The 17986-nt window shown below is 38.6% G+C and overlaps 1 protein-coding gene across 3 annotated transcripts; it reads left to right on the top strand.

Annotated features, from left to right (window-relative positions):
- Positions 1-8441: 8441 nt before the first annotated feature.
- Positions 8442-16189, top strand: LOC148842522 (NADP-dependent malic enzyme). 3 transcript variants are annotated; one of them, XM_088960064.1, is made up of 20 exons: positions 9545-10092; positions 10182-10268; positions 10484-10604; positions 10712-10786; positions 10872-11023; positions 11138-11243; positions 11393-11458; positions 12008-12103; positions 12197-12268; positions 12383-12466; positions 12561-12659; positions 13785-13832; positions 13938-13991; positions 14099-14197; positions 14357-14446; positions 14545-14622; positions 14931-15005; positions 15119-15209; positions 15592-15720; positions 15837-16189. In XM_088960064.1, the coding sequence occupies exons 2-20, from the start codon at positions 10261-10263 to the stop codon at positions 15923-15925; spliced, it is 1632 nt and encodes a 543-aa protein (XP_088816190.1). In that variant the 5' UTR covers positions 9545-10092; positions 10182-10260; the 3' UTR covers positions 15926-16189. The 3 variants fall into 3 exon arrangements, with proteins under 3 accessions (XP_088816187.1, XP_088816189.1, XP_088816190.1); XM_088960061.1 differs by lacking the exons at positions 9545-10092; positions 10182-10268 and adding an exon at positions 8442-9187; XM_088960063.1 differs by having other exon boundaries at positions 9209-10268.
- Positions 16190-17986: the final 1797 nt, after the last annotated feature.

The following is a 17986-nucleotide window of genomic DNA, read 5'->3' as shown; positions in this document are numbered from 1 at the left end:
TGTCTGATGAAGAGCTCATTTTATGAATAGGACACTTCAGGGAAGCACCAATGGCTGCAATCCTGCTGGTACCTTAATGGAGACCTCCTTTCTTCTGTCAAATTCTGCTTTCTATAGATTGATGGATGTGCATCCTTCCTGTAGTCAGTCATTCTTGTAATATTCAAGTAGAAAACGGGTGTTGTCATCCCTTTCATTACATTCTCCAGCACTCTCATATTTTTTGGGGGATAAAGGGTCAGATAAGTTTCATTCTTTATGGGTTCAGTCGTCTCATGGTCGCATTGTCCATTGGAGATCCACTGATCACCACTGAAACCATAACAGCACAAACGATACAGCTGTCTGTATCAACTTTAATGGAGATAGATTAAAGCTTATGAAGCAGAGGAAAGATGTGGGTATGCGGTTCTCAGTCCAAAGTTCACTGAATTGAAATCTACTTGAAATGGGAATCAGAGTAGCCCCTGAAGAAAACCATGGTTTTATTGGGATCTATATTGGAACCAACCCATCTCGCCCATGTTGTCAAAGCTCTCCTGAACGCTCAACATTCAACTCTCCATAAACATGACTTCCCTCTTGGTAACAATCCGCTTCCTTCAAATTAACATTCATCATAAGGTTTATCTTGCTTCCTTATTTGGTTTCTAGATCTAACCAGAAGAAGACAAAGAACGACCCGATGCCATCATACATTATTGAAACGGTAAAACAAAAGAGACAAAAAAATAAAAAAAAAAAATTAAGCAGCATGTAAATATCAACCCGGGCCCTCATTCGTCATTTACTCACAGTTCACACGATACAACAAAAATCACTTGGAGATACCATTTATTTTACAAACAAGATGCCACATCGCCCAAACCAAACACCCTTTCTGCTTTAATTTAGATATAGATATCCCTAGTTGTAATATAATTTTTTTTGATAAAATATTTGTTATGTATGTGGGCCTAGAAATTTCTTGTATTTAAAATTTTACCTGTTTTACCTATTAATTGATATTCTAGAATATTCCAATACTAAATTGATGCAAATAACCTTAATTAAATGAATAATTGATCTGAATCCATTTAATCCAATTTGCCAATTTGGAGCTTGATGAAGGGTTTTTTGGCAGTACCCTATTGTTCGGCTACTTCTAGGTGGCCGACGACTCAGAGACAGAAGTGGAGGATTTTTTCTGGATGAGGATTGGGTGTCGAGCTGACTAGGCCGAGTTGGGGGTAGATTGGGTGTCAAGTTGGGTTGATTGCTGAGCTAGGTAGCTCTTAAGAGAAACTTGCAAGGAATCAATGTTAGAGGACCCGAGTGGTTAACCTGGCGACTTCACTCCGATGATTAAGTTAGTACTCTCGTAGTAGATCGTAAGCTAAAAAATCATAAAGTATGAGAGCTAGAATGTGCTTACTCGTCTCTCCCTTGTGTCATTGGGGTTAGTGCCTTTATATAGGCATTGTTTTGTTTGGGCCAAACTTACCACATCTAAGATTTCTGAGAGGTCGTGCCTAACCGGTCCGAGATCTTTGGATGTAACCGCCATGCACGTTGACCATCCTCTGGAACATTCGATACGTGGGCCAACTTTCGAGAAACCTGGGAGCGTTGGGATATGCATGCCGAATTTGTCGGCAAGCACATCTCGCAGGTCACCACCTGGTCCCTAGCTAGGTCGGCAAGCCCTCGAGGGAGGTCGCTCCTCGTGTCGAGGTCACTTCGACCAATGACGAAGTGCTAAAGGCTAACCTTGGACGAGGTGCTACAAGCCGACCTAAGTTGTGGTCGAGGTCGCTAGGTCGGCATAAAGGCAGGTCGCTAGGTCGGGGTAAAGACGAGCTGCAATCTGGGACTCCAAATCATCACTTAGGTGGTGTCTAGGTGTCATCTAACTATTTTGAGATACCATATGTCACAATGTCATTGGGGGGCCAAATCCGTCCTGGAGGACCAAATCCATCCTCATTAGAGCTCATGCTGGATTAATGTATTTGTATAAATCCACGGTTATAAACCAACCAAAGCTTAGATTTTTGGCTGGGCTTACTGGCTTAGGTTTAGGCTAAGGCATACTCGTATAAGCCTAGCCCTACGCAACCAACCCAAGTTCTCCCAAGTCCCAACCTCGTATCGTGGTATGTAGGGTTGTCAATTGGACTGGATTGGAATGAATATTTTGGACTGATCCAAAGACTGTCCAATCTGTTCAAATTCCTATTAATTTAAATTGGTTGGGTTTCAATTCAAACCTGGTCCATTAATATCTATGTTATTATTTTTTATTAACAGACCAGATATTGATTCAATCTAATATAAATTTATTATGAACAGATCAGATCCAATCCAATATATCATATTGGCCAGTCCAATTCGTCCAAATTCAATATATCTTATTGGTCCATATAATTCGTCCAAATGGATTTTGATTTGGATGGAATCGAACCCAAAACCGGTCCATCTACACTCATTAAAATGTCCGAAGAGGAGGTTGGTAAGAATAAGATTGAAGGCCAAATTGGTCATAGGGGGGCATGGGGATGCCACTCGATCCAGTCTCCACACCTACTAAAAGCCCGTTTGTTATCATGATTCAAGACTTCAAATTATTGAGGGACTCTTCTTCGGCCTTTCCATCCATTTGCTGATCTGCTTCTTTTTCTTGGGTACATAAATGCATGCCTTTCATCTGCTTCATGGATTATGGGCCGAGTGCTGTCAATATCTCAGATTATCCCAGATAGAGATGGCATTATGGGCAATTAATTAATATAGTATAAATTTGACACGTGGGCCAATTGAGTTGCCTTTCTGACACTTGTCTTTAATTTTTTAGGGGGAGGTTGGGGCGAGAGCTGACAATTCACAAAAGAGCGGTTCATGGGTCGCACCGACAATACACCGCGGTGGTCATGGCCTCATGGGTGTGAACCGGAGTTGATTTTCATGGATGGCGGCCCTAGTGTGGTTGATCAATGATCATGGGCGGAACTTCATATGATTTAATGGTGGGCCATACGCGAATATATGGACCCAGTTGGTTCAACGTCGGGTCAATCATGTGGAGTCCTCTACTTCTAAATAGACCAGCTCATAGGCCGGGTGGTCTGACGGGCCGGCCCAGCCCGGTTCTCGGACGAGCTTGAACATGCAAATGAGCCTAAGGTAAAAAAACCAGACCCGCAATAAATTCGAGCCAGGCTTGTGATTTGTCAAAATAGTCCAACCCGAGCCCGGCCTGACCCAATCTATAGACTAAACCTAAAAACCCTAATATCCTAAGTAATCTTTTTCATTCATCTCTTTCCACTTTTCTAATTAGTCGAACTACCCAATGCCAAATCTCTCTTCTCTTCACATCTTCCTCACACTCTCAAGCAGCCGTAGAACTAACGCAACAACTCCGATAGATCGGTTGTGAGTCTTCTCTCTCTCTCTCTCTCTCTCTCTTTCTCTCTCTTGTTCCTCTTCTCACTTCTTCTCTTTCAAATCTCAGACACCGTCGAGGTGGAAAACACAGGCATCAGCGGCGGTGGTGAGTCCTCTCTCTCTCTCTCTCTTTTTCTTTCTCTCTCTTGTTCCTCTTCTCACTTCTTCTCTTTCAAATCTTAGACACCGTCGAGGTGGCAAACACAGGCACCAGCGGTGGTGGTGAGTCCTCTCTCTCTCTCCTCTCTCTCTCTCTCTGATGCGAACTGACTCCACTTTTCACTGTCAAAATCGCATCTCACCACGAACTCAGCACCGGCGGCAGCGGTGAATCCTCTCTCTCTCTCTCTCTCATATGCAAACTGACTCCACTTTTCACTGTCAAAATTGCATCTCACCACGAATTCAGCACCGATGAACACAGTCACCGGCGGTGAGTTCTTTCTTTTGTTAGGTCGGGCTTCGAACTTTTTATTAGGGCCAGGTTCGGGCCCATGTTGTAGACCCATTGGTCAGGCTAGGCTCGAGCTTGGGCCTAACAAAATCATGTTTATGAAGAATAAAAGCCTGGCCTAACCCGGCCCATGAACATGTCTACTTCTAAATAACATTTTTTTCCCGATTGAAATCTTCATTAATGAATTGGTTCATCTGATATGGAAGCAAAATCATCGACGTTGAAGTTAAGCCAGGTAAATAAAACAGGTTAAAGAAAATTGAATAAATGGGTGAGGACTGGCGGAAGCCATGCCTGCATTTTAGAATGAGATTATACGTAATAAACAAAACAATGCTATATACGGATATTACGTAGGCTCACTTTAGAAGGAGTGCAAATAGAAATATATAGAATACAAAATCTTATATTTTGTATTATTTTATATGTATATTTGTATTTATACTCTTTCCAAACTGAACAGTACGTTTTTCTGCTATAAAACCTTCACGAACCATTATCTTGGATTTCTTTGCAATTAATTTTTTTTCTGCACTTTATTCAGTCCAGAACAAGTATGTTTTATGAAAATGTTTAAATATAGACAAGGGAATCTATCACAGACCTAAAATTAATATAAAAATAAGGGTTTGAGATAATATATTCACAAAATCAATAAATTCTTTTATAAGGAGAAATAAACTATAAATTTGTAGCTGATTTAAGTTAGGGTAAAAAGAAAATGTAAGAAAATCTGAATACTAGAATATCCAATGAAAACAAAAAATAAAAATAAAAATATGAAGAGTAATGAAAAAGATGAAAATAAAAGAAGAATACCATTTTGCATTGCGGTAATTGCAGTAGCAAATTAGTGATTTGGTGTGGTTTTAGGGTAGTTTTCAGTGATTAGAACAAAAAAAAAAAAGCAAAGGAGGACAATATCAAGGTTGTCGTTTTGAATTCACATCTTAACATCTCTCGATGGTGATATCATCAATTTTGATACTATCATCAAGAGATGACTTTAATACACGGCAGAGATGTATTGTGGGACGTTCTGAGGCGCCCCTTTGACTGGTGTGCGTTGGACATTTCTGACACTGACTGATCGGATGGGACAATTTTGTTGTTTTAGTCATATTTGTCACCTTACAACCCAACACCTTTTAATTTATGGCACACCTTCTAACCAATCAATTCTCTCCTTCTGCCCCCTTTTCTCTGAGACCAGATCTGTTTCTCACTCAGGGCGTTTCATACCGACTTTACATGCACATTTTACCATGGGAATATTTCCCTATATATAATTATTATTCATTCTCGATGCATGGTGGCTGTGAGGCGCCCATGTGGGAAGAGTAAATCCAGTTCCATTTTTTCTCTTTCCGTCTTTAGGATTGTGAGGACACCAGACCACACGCATAGCACCTCACACGGATCTCACAAATATATCTCACCGTGCATTGAAAACATCTCCTATATTTATATATTATTATTTATAAAAAATATTCCTAATATACATTGGAATGTACGTGAGGCGCCCTATGTGAGGAACAATCCCAATTTGATTGGAGATTGGGAGCCGGTGCCATGTGATCTATAATTCCATAGGTGTCCATTGTTATGTTATGTCATGCCAAATATCTACCTATACATACCTTAAACTACCATTGATCTGTCCTCATGTTGGTGTATTTTTTAATCCAAATACAACCTTATCCAAAAAGTTTGGTGGCATAATGATGGAGGATCCGCTCCTCGTAGGGCATTCCCACACCAACCCCACATCACATTAGGGAACATTTCCGTCAGAATGACAACATATGAGTATGAGCTAATTTAGATGGTGAATACAACAATATTGTATACACATGGGCCCACGTGGGATGTATGCATATTGAGTATAGGTTATTCAGTCCTATGTTTATGATGTAGTAATTTTACATTGTTATTTTGCTATGTAATGAAGCATCTGAGAGATAGAGGAATACATTTCTCACGAAGGGCCTTGTGAAAATCAATAGTCAATGTCATTTTAAGTAAGTTCGAAGAAAAAATTGGGATTGGACAAATCAATAGAGAAATTGCAAATCTGTAAATGTAGTGAATCATTTGGTAGGGATAGAAAATCTCATAGTCATAGAAACAAAACTTGTATATTTCATGAGAGCCAAGCCCATACCCAAATAAAGGGAAGTGGGGAATGAGGGAAGGGGTTTCATTGTAAAAATTGTATACAAACCTTCAAATGATAAAATGGTCATTGAAGAGAGACCATCATAGTCATGTTAGATTGTTAGAGGACAGGAGGCATTTCCTATCAAGGCCCCACTCATTTGTTATTATCATAGAAGGGGTTAGTTGGTCAATCGGGTAATTGATCATAATCCTCGAATTCGTATTCTGCTATAATGGATGCTACAATAAGCAAATTTTTGGAAGAATATCAATTACATGGCTAATCGATACACTCCTAAAGGGTGAATAAGTTACCTGACCATTGACCATTGGTAATGCTAATATCCTCTTGCCTCTCCCTTTACTCAGAGTAATCTATTGGGGCCAAGAATGTTGGAACCAAACTTATTCGGGCAAGTGAAACTTGAGAAACACTTGTCCGACGTGGCGGTGGCAGGAAGACAAGAAAGGAGGGGAGAGAGAGAAGGTGAAGTTTTGATTTTAGGCCACATCTGAACACGTTAAAAGATGGATTAGAATCTTAAAATTTCAGATCTGAAAAAAACTTTTTAAATCTTATTTCAGATGCAATACCAAACAAAGGTGACATCTAAAAAATAATATTTTCAAATTTAAACATCTAAAAAATGCAATGAAACACCAACTAAGATTATCTGAATTCCGATTTTGAACCTTTTTAGGGTTTCAAATTCATCTATCATAAACTTTTTCTAGGTAAGCACATAGAGTTGGAAGCCTGGAGGAGTACAACTTTAACCTTACCTTCATCTCCAGGTGGAAACTGGAAAGGGGTGCTATACGTATTAGCGGCACTACCCTTCCACATTTGTCAAATTCTTAAAATCTTCAAGAAAGAAATAATTCCAATCCGGCGGTTCTCGAACCAATTTACGAGTTACGACTAACTTTCAACCGACTGGAAACGTGTCAGGCATACGGTAACAATGAAGTGACATCAGTCACAGACAGTCACGGAGAATAGTGACGTGTAATAGAAATGGCTGTGGATGGCGGGACCCATGTGGACCCAGCGATTTGACAAAACTCTTGTGCGGTAGAACTGAGAAAACGTTTTTTATGACTTTTTGACATCCAACGATCGAAGACGCGTCGTGGCGTTCCCTTTTCTTTTAGGCACTTCATTTCTTTTCATAAGCTCAAAGTAATTAGCATAATAGTGTAAGAGAGGAAATCAGAAATTACATATGTAAATTCAAGCCACTAGTATGTAATGTAAATGAATTTTTTTTATGTAAAATATTTTTGAGGGTTTGTTTGTTTTGTAGTTGGAATTATCTATTCTATCTGTATGTTTAGTTCAAATGCAAATCAAAATAGGAATTTAAACAAGGTGGAATGGATTCTCATTTTGATTCCAAACCCCTATTCCTGTGAATAAAACAAACCCTAAAAACTTGAAAAGTGAGAACACGAATAATTCATGTAGCCGAAGTATATCTATATATAAAAAGAGGTAGGTTTTAATGTTTCTAGTATCAAAGTCGAATTCTTTCTTTCATCACCAACTCTAACAATTCAAATCAACCCTCAAAAGTCCTTTTGAGTATTGAAGTTGAATTTACCTTTTGTTTTTTATATCGAAGTCTTCATTTCCATCAAAGAACGGGGTTGGATACTTGGATCTAGAACGACATTATTTTTATTTTCTTTTCTGGTGTAATGGGATGAACATCATTAAATAAGCAAAAATGTCAACCTACCTGGTCTGAGAGAGAAATTTGAAATTTGAGTAGATGGGTTTCATCATTTTTTATTTTTTTAATCAAAATTCAAAAGGTTGTACTACAATATCAAATTATATTCAACTTCTTTCTCGGACTCCCTCGTCTAATTATAAAACTGCATTTTCTTTCCGAAGCAACTAACTAGAGATTTGGAAGGCAGGTTTTACAGTTGTTCTATATTAACAAAAAGAAATATTGATCGACTGCCTCCAACTCCAAGCTCCAACTTTGTACACCAAACATCTCTCTCATCTAAACGTCAGAATTTATGGCCTTTTCTTCTATTATCATGATTCACTCAAGAAAATTAGAAAAGTGCTCAAAGCATTTGGGTCTTCCGCAGTCATAAAAGAGCATATCCATATTCAACAAAATGCAAGTGTGGGGTATATAGAATTTTGGACCAAGACATTCAGGTACACCTCCCATTGATCTTTGAATGAATGTGAACTGTGTGAAAGTGCGAACCAGGAAGGAGGTCAGCTCGGGTTTGGGTTATTATTAGCAATACTGTAAAGCAGGGGTCAAGCCCTCCAGCAGTCAAACCTCAAATTTAGGAGAAACAGCCAACAAGAGATAGTAAAAAGTTGGAACAGAATCCATGTAAAGCTTATCCGTTCCACTTCTTGTTTGGCAACAAATTGGATCAAACATTTCAAGTTTTTAACAGCTTTACCTCGACTCCGTGTTCCTTCTCATCTCTTCATATATATATACACATTTCAGTCGCCGGACAGAGACAAAACGAAAGGACCCTCTCTCCACTCTCCAGTCTCCACCCACACTTCTGTCGCCATGATTTCATTGAAGTGGGGCACTATTCTGGTAATATTGGTTATTGAGCGCGCGTTGAAAAATCTCAACTTTTCTTAATTATAAGTTTATAACCCAAAAAATCAGATAAAGAAAAAAAAAATGTTCTTCACTATTCGTTGAATGATTTGTTTATTTCCGTGGGTCGTCGTTGTTTTGCTTTTTTAACATCGAAAGGCGAGATTTTTATACATTTTTAGACTTAGGGAAAACAGAGTGATTAAAGCTTTTCGTTGGGTATAAAAGGAGCTCTTCGGTGTTCTTGGTTTCATGGTCGAAAGCAGAACAACAACTCCACCGGTTTTTCTGGAATCTCTAGCTTCTCTCATTCGCAGAGAAAAGCTTCAGCTCCAGTTGTTGTGGTTACTCTAAGCCCCAACGGTCGAGGAGGAGAGAGAAGGGTCAAGTCTTCAATGGAGAGCACCCTGAAAGAGATGAGAGACGGTGCTTCTGTGCTGGACATGGATCCCAAATCCACTGTTGGCGGTGGCGTTGAGGACGTGTACGGTGAGGATCGCGCCACGGAAGATATTCTCGTTACTCCCTGGACTTTCTCAGTTGCTAGGTGAGCTGATCAATGATGATCGAGCTTCTCCTCTTGTATTTATTTTATTTTTCCCTTAATTCTGTCCTCATTTTGAGTTTGTGAGTCCATGGTTCTAGTGAGGGATCTCTATTTTTGCTGTTATTAGTGCATGCTATTAAACAATGTTTTTCTTCCTCTTTTAGTTACTTTTGTTGCTATTTTTCTCTCGCTTTTTGATGGCTGTTTTGTTTTGGTTTTCATTTTTTATTTTGTTTAATATATCCTTTTGAATATGATGCCTTCTGTTTTACTTGATGTTCTTTTCCTACTGCCTGTTTGTTAAATTTTCTTTTTGTTCTGTATATCTTTAATTAAGTGTTTCCGAAGGAAACTCTGTTTTTTTTTTTTTTTTAATGAATTTTTTCGCCCTTTGTTTCTGTCCACATTCTTTCTCTTTTCTTGTTCGTTTATCTCGTTGAATTATATATGAATCTAAATGATTCATGGAAATCTTATTCAGGAGTTTGGTTTTTCTTCTTAATTTAATATGCTGTTGAACTCAAGGCTGAATAAACAAAGTGGCGCAATTTAAGAGAAGTGTATAACCTTAGAACTTTTGGTTTTCTTTCTCTGGTCTCACAAGATTTGGGCTTATTATGATGACACCGTCAAAGCTTCCATGGAATTCGGAAAAGGTTATGGATTTCGTCAAATCAAATATTTTTCTATTTTCATCTAGAAGAGCGCTGGTTCTTTTCTTCCTTTCTAACCCTTTCTGGAGTTTCACCTTTCTAAATTGTTTCAGCAGTCCGAGAATGTTAATTTTCTGTTTGCTTCCCTTCCTTTTTTTTTTTAATTTTTTGGTTATCGATGGGTTATTTATTACTATAAAAAATTGCTGCAGTATAACCTTAGAGTCCTTGATGAGAAGATGGGAGAAATGAGTGAGTGGTTCTTGATTTAGTTTAAGTAACATCAGTATGTGAGTTACAGGCGAAGCCCATAATTGGAGGTCCTATGAATTTTCTTCCAGACTTGCACAGCATTTGAAGAACATCTGACAGAAAGAGTATGAATTCTAAAGCCATTTCCTTGCTTTACAAGGCTGCTGGATGGGCAGGTTATTCAAAACAAACCTATGTAGCATTTTAATCTGTTAAAAGATCATCTACTTCTTTTGTGTAACAGAAGCCACTAAAGGGAACAAAATGTTCACACTTCCAACTTCGAACTTCTAATTCATTGCATGTCAAAGCTATAGTTTCATAATAAAATGTTTATTTATTATGTTAATGCATGTTAATTATCTGAACTTTTTTTTTTTCTCTTGTGTAGTGGGTATACTCTGTTGAGGGATCCACACCATAATAAAGGACTTGCCTTCACCGAGAAAGAGAGAGATGCCCACTACTTGCGAGGTCTTCTGCCCCCAGCAATTGTCAGTCAAGCTCTTCAGGTAAATACTTGATAATGATTCCTCCTAGTTGAGACCCTTTTCCTAATGTTTTAGCAGAATCAATCCTTGGGTGCTGACCCTTCCTTTCTACAATTCTGTCTTATCAGGAGAAGAAAGTGATGCACAATCTCCGTAAATATCAAGTTCCATTGCAGAGATACATGGCAATGATGGATCTTCAGGTAGTTGACTCAGGTCAATTCTATTTGTGGGTTATAGCAATATTCTGGTTGTAGTTACATTTGGTTACTTTGTCTTGATTTACAGGAGAGGAATGAGAGACTGTTCTACAAGCTTCTCATTGATAATGTTGAGGAATTGCTCCCAGTTGTATATACTCCAACCGTGGGGGAAGCTTGCCAAAAATATGGTAGCATCTTAAGGCGTCCTCAGGGTCTTTACATCAGCTTGAAGGAGAAGTATGGCTGTTTAACCCATTCTCTTTTCAGCTTCTTGCCATAGTGTGTGCTTGGATATCTAATGTATTTTGCAATGTTACCCAAGTAGAACTCATAAATATTTGGATTTCACAGGGGAAAGATTCTTGAAGTACTGAAGAACTGGCCCAAGAAGAGTATCCAAGTTATTGTAGTTACTGATGGTGAACGGATCTTGGGGCTTGGAGACCTTGGCTGCCAGGTATAATGATTGGAGTGGTTCATCTTCCAATGATGTCTATAAACATATATAAATCAGTTTCAACATTTACTTATAGGATTAGTTTGGTGTCTCATTCTTTATATTTTAATTGGTATATGGGAATTGAAAAATGTCTTGTATGTTCTCAGGGGATGGGTATTCCTGTAGGAAAACTTGCTCTATATACGGCGCTTGGGGGTATTCGTCCTTCTGTTGTAAGCATATCCTTCATCAACTCTTGTTCTTTTCAATTGATTGTCTTCTCAAGCATGGATCATTATTGGAAATAGATCGACTTCTCAGAATGAAGAAATTTGATTAATGAATGAAACTTTGTGTGTGTGTTTTATATGTCATATTACTAGTTCTGCCTTAGGGGCCATTTCTTGGTATAATGGTATAATCTCTTTGCCTGACAAGTGTGAAAAATGCGGGTTTGAGTCTGAGAGCAGCCACTTTGTGCCAAAAAAAGAAAAATTTCAAAGGTTATATCTGTATCCAGTCCACCCCTCCCACGACCCCAAATAGCTGGGACCAATATTGGATAATGGCCTTATGACTAGTCCTGCCTTGACTGAGTTGACATGGCTTTTTAATGGGGTTCACAATGGCTTTGGCAAATTATTAGCCCATTGAAACTAAGATGTCAGGATCATCAGTAACAAGCTCCTATGAAATTCTAAGAACTGATCATGATGGTATTTCTTTTATCTATAAATTACAGAAATGTAATTAGATTTTTCTCTACATCTTATCATCTGCAGTGCTTGCCTGTAACCATTGATGTTGGGACAAATAATGAGCAATTGTTAAAGGATGAGTTCTACATTGGGCTTAGACAAAGGAGGGCAACTGGCCAGGTTCCACTACTGAAAATCCTGTATAATACTTAATTTATCGCAGCAGTTATCAACATCTAAAAGAAAAGATGGTTTTGTACTTTGTGGTTCTAGGAATATTCTGAACTTCTACATGAATTCATGTGTGCTGTTAAGCAGAATTATGGAGAGAAAGTCCTTATACAGGTGCCGCCATTGGTGCTTCTTATTGGGTTGAAAAATTAAGTGATTTCACCTAATCTTGATTCACAACTTCTTCATGACTCTTATACCCTCTGAATTTCTTAACCACAACTGCAGTTCGAAGATTTTGCAAACCACAATGCCTTTGAGCTGCTTGCAAAATATGGCACAACCCATCTCGTCTTCAATGATGATATTCAGGTAACCTGAAAAAGAAAGCCTTTGTCATTCTGGGAGGATATTGTTTCTTTGGGAAACAAGTCCCTAATGTGTGGATTCTGTTCTCTCATTGCAGGGGACAGCATCTGTGGTCCTTGCAGGGGTTGTCGCAGCACTGAAATTAGTTGGTGGAACCTTAGCTGAGCAGACATTCTTGTTTCTTGGTGCTGGAGAGGTGAGTCTTATCCCTTCTTTTCTCTCTTGTCCCTCTATTTGCATATTGGAAACTAAAAGATATAATAATGAATGGAGAAATTGTAACTGATATGAATATAGATGAATTTTTTATATGCTAGTATATCTTGAAGCACTTTTCTTGATGTTGGGTTTTTTTTTTTTTGATCAATAACAGAAACTTTATTAAGAATTATGAAGCTTTACGTACAAAAAGGGGGGAGATAAAGAGTATTATCTCCCCATCAGAAAATTACAATGAAAGAAGTTTAAAAATTAGCCCAAAAAATAGCCTCCCTATTCACCCCTTGCTTGGCCAACCCATCTGCAAAAGGATTAACAGTCCTTTTCACCCAGCTGTACTGTATCTCAATGCCTCTACATAGCCATAAGAGTTTTTTCTTTTCATTATTGTAACTCCACAAGCCACTGTCCTCTTTCTTCAACCAGCTAATCACCACCTTTGAATCACCTTCCAAAATCATCCGACTGATATTTAGTTCCCTTTTTCTTTGAACCCCTTCCAAAGCTGCAAGGATCTCAGCCCTAATAGAGTCTCCTTCTGCAATAGGGCCAGAGAACAGAGCAATAACAATCCCTTCCTCATTCCTGAAAACTCCCCCAATCCCAGAGGGCCCTGGATTCCTTATGCTACTGCCATCAAAATTCACTTTTATAAATCCGGAGGGAGGAGGGGACCACAAGGGACTAAGAGTCCTCTTACACAGAGTAGAGATTGCTATCCCTTTCCAGTTTCTTAACAGGTCAGCAATAGGAAAGTCTGAGAACAGTTCCACCAGAGTCTGCTGCTTACCTGCCTTGTTTGTAAAATGGATAATATTCTGTGAAGAATGCTCTTTCTTTTTGCCAACAAGTTGGGATCTTTTCTACATGTATCCATACATACATAAATGCATGAATGTACATTGGTGTTTATTAAATTATTCATCCTTCTTTATACTTAATTTGTAATCCTTTTATAGAAATATGTGTTTGCTTTATTGTCACATTACTGACTAATTATACACCACACAGTAGATTGAGTTTCTTGATCTAATGGTGTCTTCATAAACATCCAGGTCCATGTCTCTATGGGTATCTAACTTCTCTTCTCTGATAATTGTAGGCTGGAACTGGTATAGCAGAACTTATAGCTCTTGAGATGTCAAAACAGGTAATATACTTTCCACAGGCATGTTGGCCTTCTCCTCTCATTTTAAGGTAATATTTTGATTTTATGCAAGTCGTAATACATATATCTGTTTTTCTATCCTTACAGACAAAAGCTCCACTTGAAGAGACCCGCAAGAAGATTTGGCTCGTTGACTCAAAGGTAGTAGAAACCTGAGCACTTATTTTCCTTGCTTATCAAGCCAACTGTTCTCTGCACCTCAAATTTTCCTTTGGCTTACTAATATGTTAATGGCAATTCTGTTTCAGGGATTGATTGTTTCCTCCCGCAAGGAGTCACTTCAACACTTCAAGAAGCATTGGACTCATGAGCATGAACCCGTGAAGACACTGCTAGATGCTGTCAAGGTTGATCTGTGTGTGTGTGTGTGTGTGTGCGCGTGTGTATGTTCACACTTGCATATTTGGAAGCTTGCGTCCTTGTTTATGTATGTGAATGGTTGGTTTTGTGTTGTAGGAAAAATTGATAAGTGGCTTATTTTAATAATCTATTAATGCTTCTCTTAGGCAATCAAGCCAACAATGTTGATTGGATCATCCGGGGTAGGACAAGCATTCACAAAGGAGGTGGTTGAAGCTATGGCCTCCTTTAACGAGGTATCATTAACCTCCTGTCTCTCTAATGCACGTCTCCATAAGCAGAACACTGTTTCAAATGGAAGAAGCTGACATTTGTTACAAATGAATGCATGCAGAGACCTGTTATTTTTGCTCTTTCAAACCCAACTTCACAGTCTGAGTGTACGGCTGAGGAAGCTTACTCGTGGACAAAGGTAGGAAGACACAAAAATGCTCTTGAAATCCCTCACTGCTTTAATACATTTAACCCATGTTGCCTTGATGTTGGTATGAGAATCACGATCTGACACCAGCAGCCTGAGAAAAATAGGATAGGGGACTCAACAGGTGTATTTAGACTTCTAGTCTGAAATGATACATTTCTATGTTACATGAATAATTGATATTGTTAACAACTTAACATGGCATAAAAAATATGATTCATGTCATGGTGGTGATGTTTGAATGATCTATGAAGAGAAATAAAAAATGGTTTTTCACTCTCTACCTTCAAAATTTGCAGGGTCGTGCAATTTTTGCTAGTGGGAGCCCTTTTGACCCTGTTGAATGCAACGGAAAAGTTTTTGTGCCTGGCCAGGTCATCTATATGCTTTTCTCTTTTGGCCATTATCCATTTGACAGAGATTTATGTAGTAGTGATAACTGATAAATGAACTTTCTGACTTGCATCCCATCTTTGTATTGATGCAGGCAAACAATGCTTACATTTTCCCTGGATTTGGTCTTGGTTTGGTAATATCCGGTGCAATCCGTGTGCATGACGATATGCTTCTGGCATCCTGTAAGTGGACATAATATTGAAGAGAAGTTGGAGGTCCACAATAAGATACAACTAGCTATTTTAGAGACCTGCTTTGCTCATGTCTTAGAATAAAACTTTTGATTTTGGGATTAAACGTGGACATGCAAAACTATGGCACAGGTTCCGAAGTTGTTTCTGCCAGATGGGTCGCATTGGACCCAATGTCCATGTTTGACACCCTGAATTTGATATTCTAGTATTCAATTTGATTTTATATTTACTTCTGGTACCTATGATCCATGCTAAGAGGAATGATCATATGCTTACCAATCAAAAAGAGGCACTTGTTTTCTCTGCATATACATCTGAAAACTTAAATAACCACTCACCTAATCTTTCTTGTTCTTTTCTCTTGCAACAGCGGAAGCTTTGGCTGGTCAGGTAGCAGAGGAGAACTTTGAGAAGGGGCTCATTTACCCACCATTCTCTAATATCAGGAAGATATCGGCTGAAATTGCTGCTAATGTAGCTGCCAAAGCATATGACTTAGGTGAGTCCCTTTATAATGCTCAGTTCATACTTCATACAGTGTTTGCTGTGTTTAAACTAAAAGATCTATTTACATGTTTACTGGTTTATTTATGTACAATGATTTGCTTATTGTAGGTTTGGCTACCCGTCTACCTCGTCCAGCTAACCTGGTTAAGTATGCAGAAAGTTGCATGTACAGCCCTGTGTACCGAAGCTACCGTTGAGTTGTTATACAGTAGCACGAGTCTGAATCGTTGGATGCCCCTATAAATTTTGTCAGTTTACAGTTTGTTTCTAAAACTTTAGTTCTCAGATCGTTTCTAATTCCGTTTCTCGTGTGTCTGAGTTATCTTTTCTTCTTTTTTCCCTACCTTTCCCTTTGTTAAGGCAAGGTCATGATGTAGTATTGTGACTCTGGCTGCAGCTTGAACATTGTTGTAAACTATAAATTTCCATGAAATAAGGATCAATGTTATTCTGTTTTCTCACTTTGTAAGGATTCTGACTTGTAGTTGCTCGTTCAGTTCCAACCAAGGGAATTTGAATCTTCACCATCACCAAAGATGTCGATGTCTAGTGAACCTCGGGTGGGTCCAAAACCAACCTAAACCAAGTTTTTGCAAATTGGAGATTGAGTGACCTTACACTAGAACACTGAAAATTGTCCAAACTAGTCAGTTGAGCCAACTGGAGGAATTTCTTAACAAGGCAGCAAACATCTGCAACACTGCATAAAAAAGATGTTCCTAGAAATGTTTCACTGAAATCTCAAGAGCAGGAGACTCTTCCCAAATTATGAGTTATAGATCAGATGTGAAGTTAAAAATGGTTTAAAAGTTCAATATCATGGTATCACCCATCTGATGGATCAAGTACGCTTTAATAAAACATGCAAAAATGACCCAGAAGAAAGGTAGATATATGATAAGAACTGGATTCCAGAATACAGGGCAGAGGTGAACAGGTTTGGAACTGGACTGCAGATTCTAGAGGATCAGAGAGAAAAGCACCAAGAAAAATCAGGATTATTCTGGTGCTATCCGAACCTGATTGCCCCCACAACCCAATAGCATGCCCTTTTGTGCCCAGTAGTAGGGGCTGGTTGGGAAGGCTGGGAGTACGCCATGGTTTCAAATTATAGGAAACCTCCTATATTTTTTTGTTGTTTCTAGTTGTTTGAATTCAAAATGGTCTAAATATTCTGTTTACTTCGTTTCCAAAGTTGATTCTAATTGTTGGAGATAGGTTCCAGGTCACATTAATCCAAATTGAATCTCTTTGCTCCTAATAGAAATCAGTTATCAGTTAGCATAAAGTTGATTCTAATTGTTGAAGATTGGTTTATCCAATCCAAGGATTTTTTGTTATACACAAGTGCCCTGGTGAATTATAATAACCCTAAGTCAGTGACTCCATGTTTCCTTCTGTTTGTTTGAAAAGCCTTTGAAAGTGCTTTGGAATGCATGTAGCAAAAGACCCAAACAATTTCATCGGCTGTGGTGACTAGATAGGCATCATTTAAATACTTTAGCACAACATAAAATCTTTTATTTCTTTTTTTTTTCCAGGAGAAAAACAAACAGCGGTTGCTTCTGAGAAAAGCAATTCCATACTACTCTGTTATTCTTGTTTTTCTAGAAAGTAATCTACTTATCTAAAAGGCACTTCAGTTTTGTTCTGTCATTGTGCCTTGGAAGCAAAAGCACAGAAGTTCACATAAAAGGAAACTCTTGTTTCACCCTAGTTTATCCTTGCATTTCTGTGTATTTTGAAACGCCAAATGTATCTTGTTATAATTTCTTTCAAAACCCAACAATTACATCATTTTTTTTCTTTTCATTCTAGTCCTGCAAGCAGTGATGAACCCTATATATCCTAATATCTATTGCTTTCTTTGCCAATTTTTTTTTGAAAGGTAAGACAAAATTTATTAACAGAGAAAAAAAAGGAGAGAGATTGCAAGGCAAGAAGCTCAGCCATTCACAATGGAGAGCTGTGAAAAGAAGCTCGGACCCAAATTGGACTTACCTGCTAACGAAACACGTTCCAACACCCTCCCAATGTGAAGTTCATCCAAACATCCACTCACAATGAAGAGCTACGAAAAGAAGCTGATGTAACCGTTTTCGGCCATGTACCAATGTTTTGTGATGTAAAATTTTTTGGCTAAGTACCTTGTTATTTGACCCGGTGGTGGCGTGCCTTAGTGACGAGCTACTTGGTGGCGAACTCCCTAGGGGAGAACTGCTTGGTGGCGAACTGCCCGGTGGCGAGCCCCCTGGTGG

The sequence above is a fragment of the Nelumbo lutea genome, chromosome 8 (genome assembly GCF_056320005.1).
Source record: "Nelumbo lutea isolate HS-2025 chromosome 8, American lotus-T2T, whole genome shotgun sequence".
In the NCBI taxonomy this organism is placed as follows: domain Eukaryota; kingdom Viridiplantae; phylum Streptophyta; class Magnoliopsida; order Proteales; family Nelumbonaceae; genus Nelumbo; species Nelumbo lutea.
This window is presented reverse-complemented; position numbering and strand designations above follow the sequence as displayed.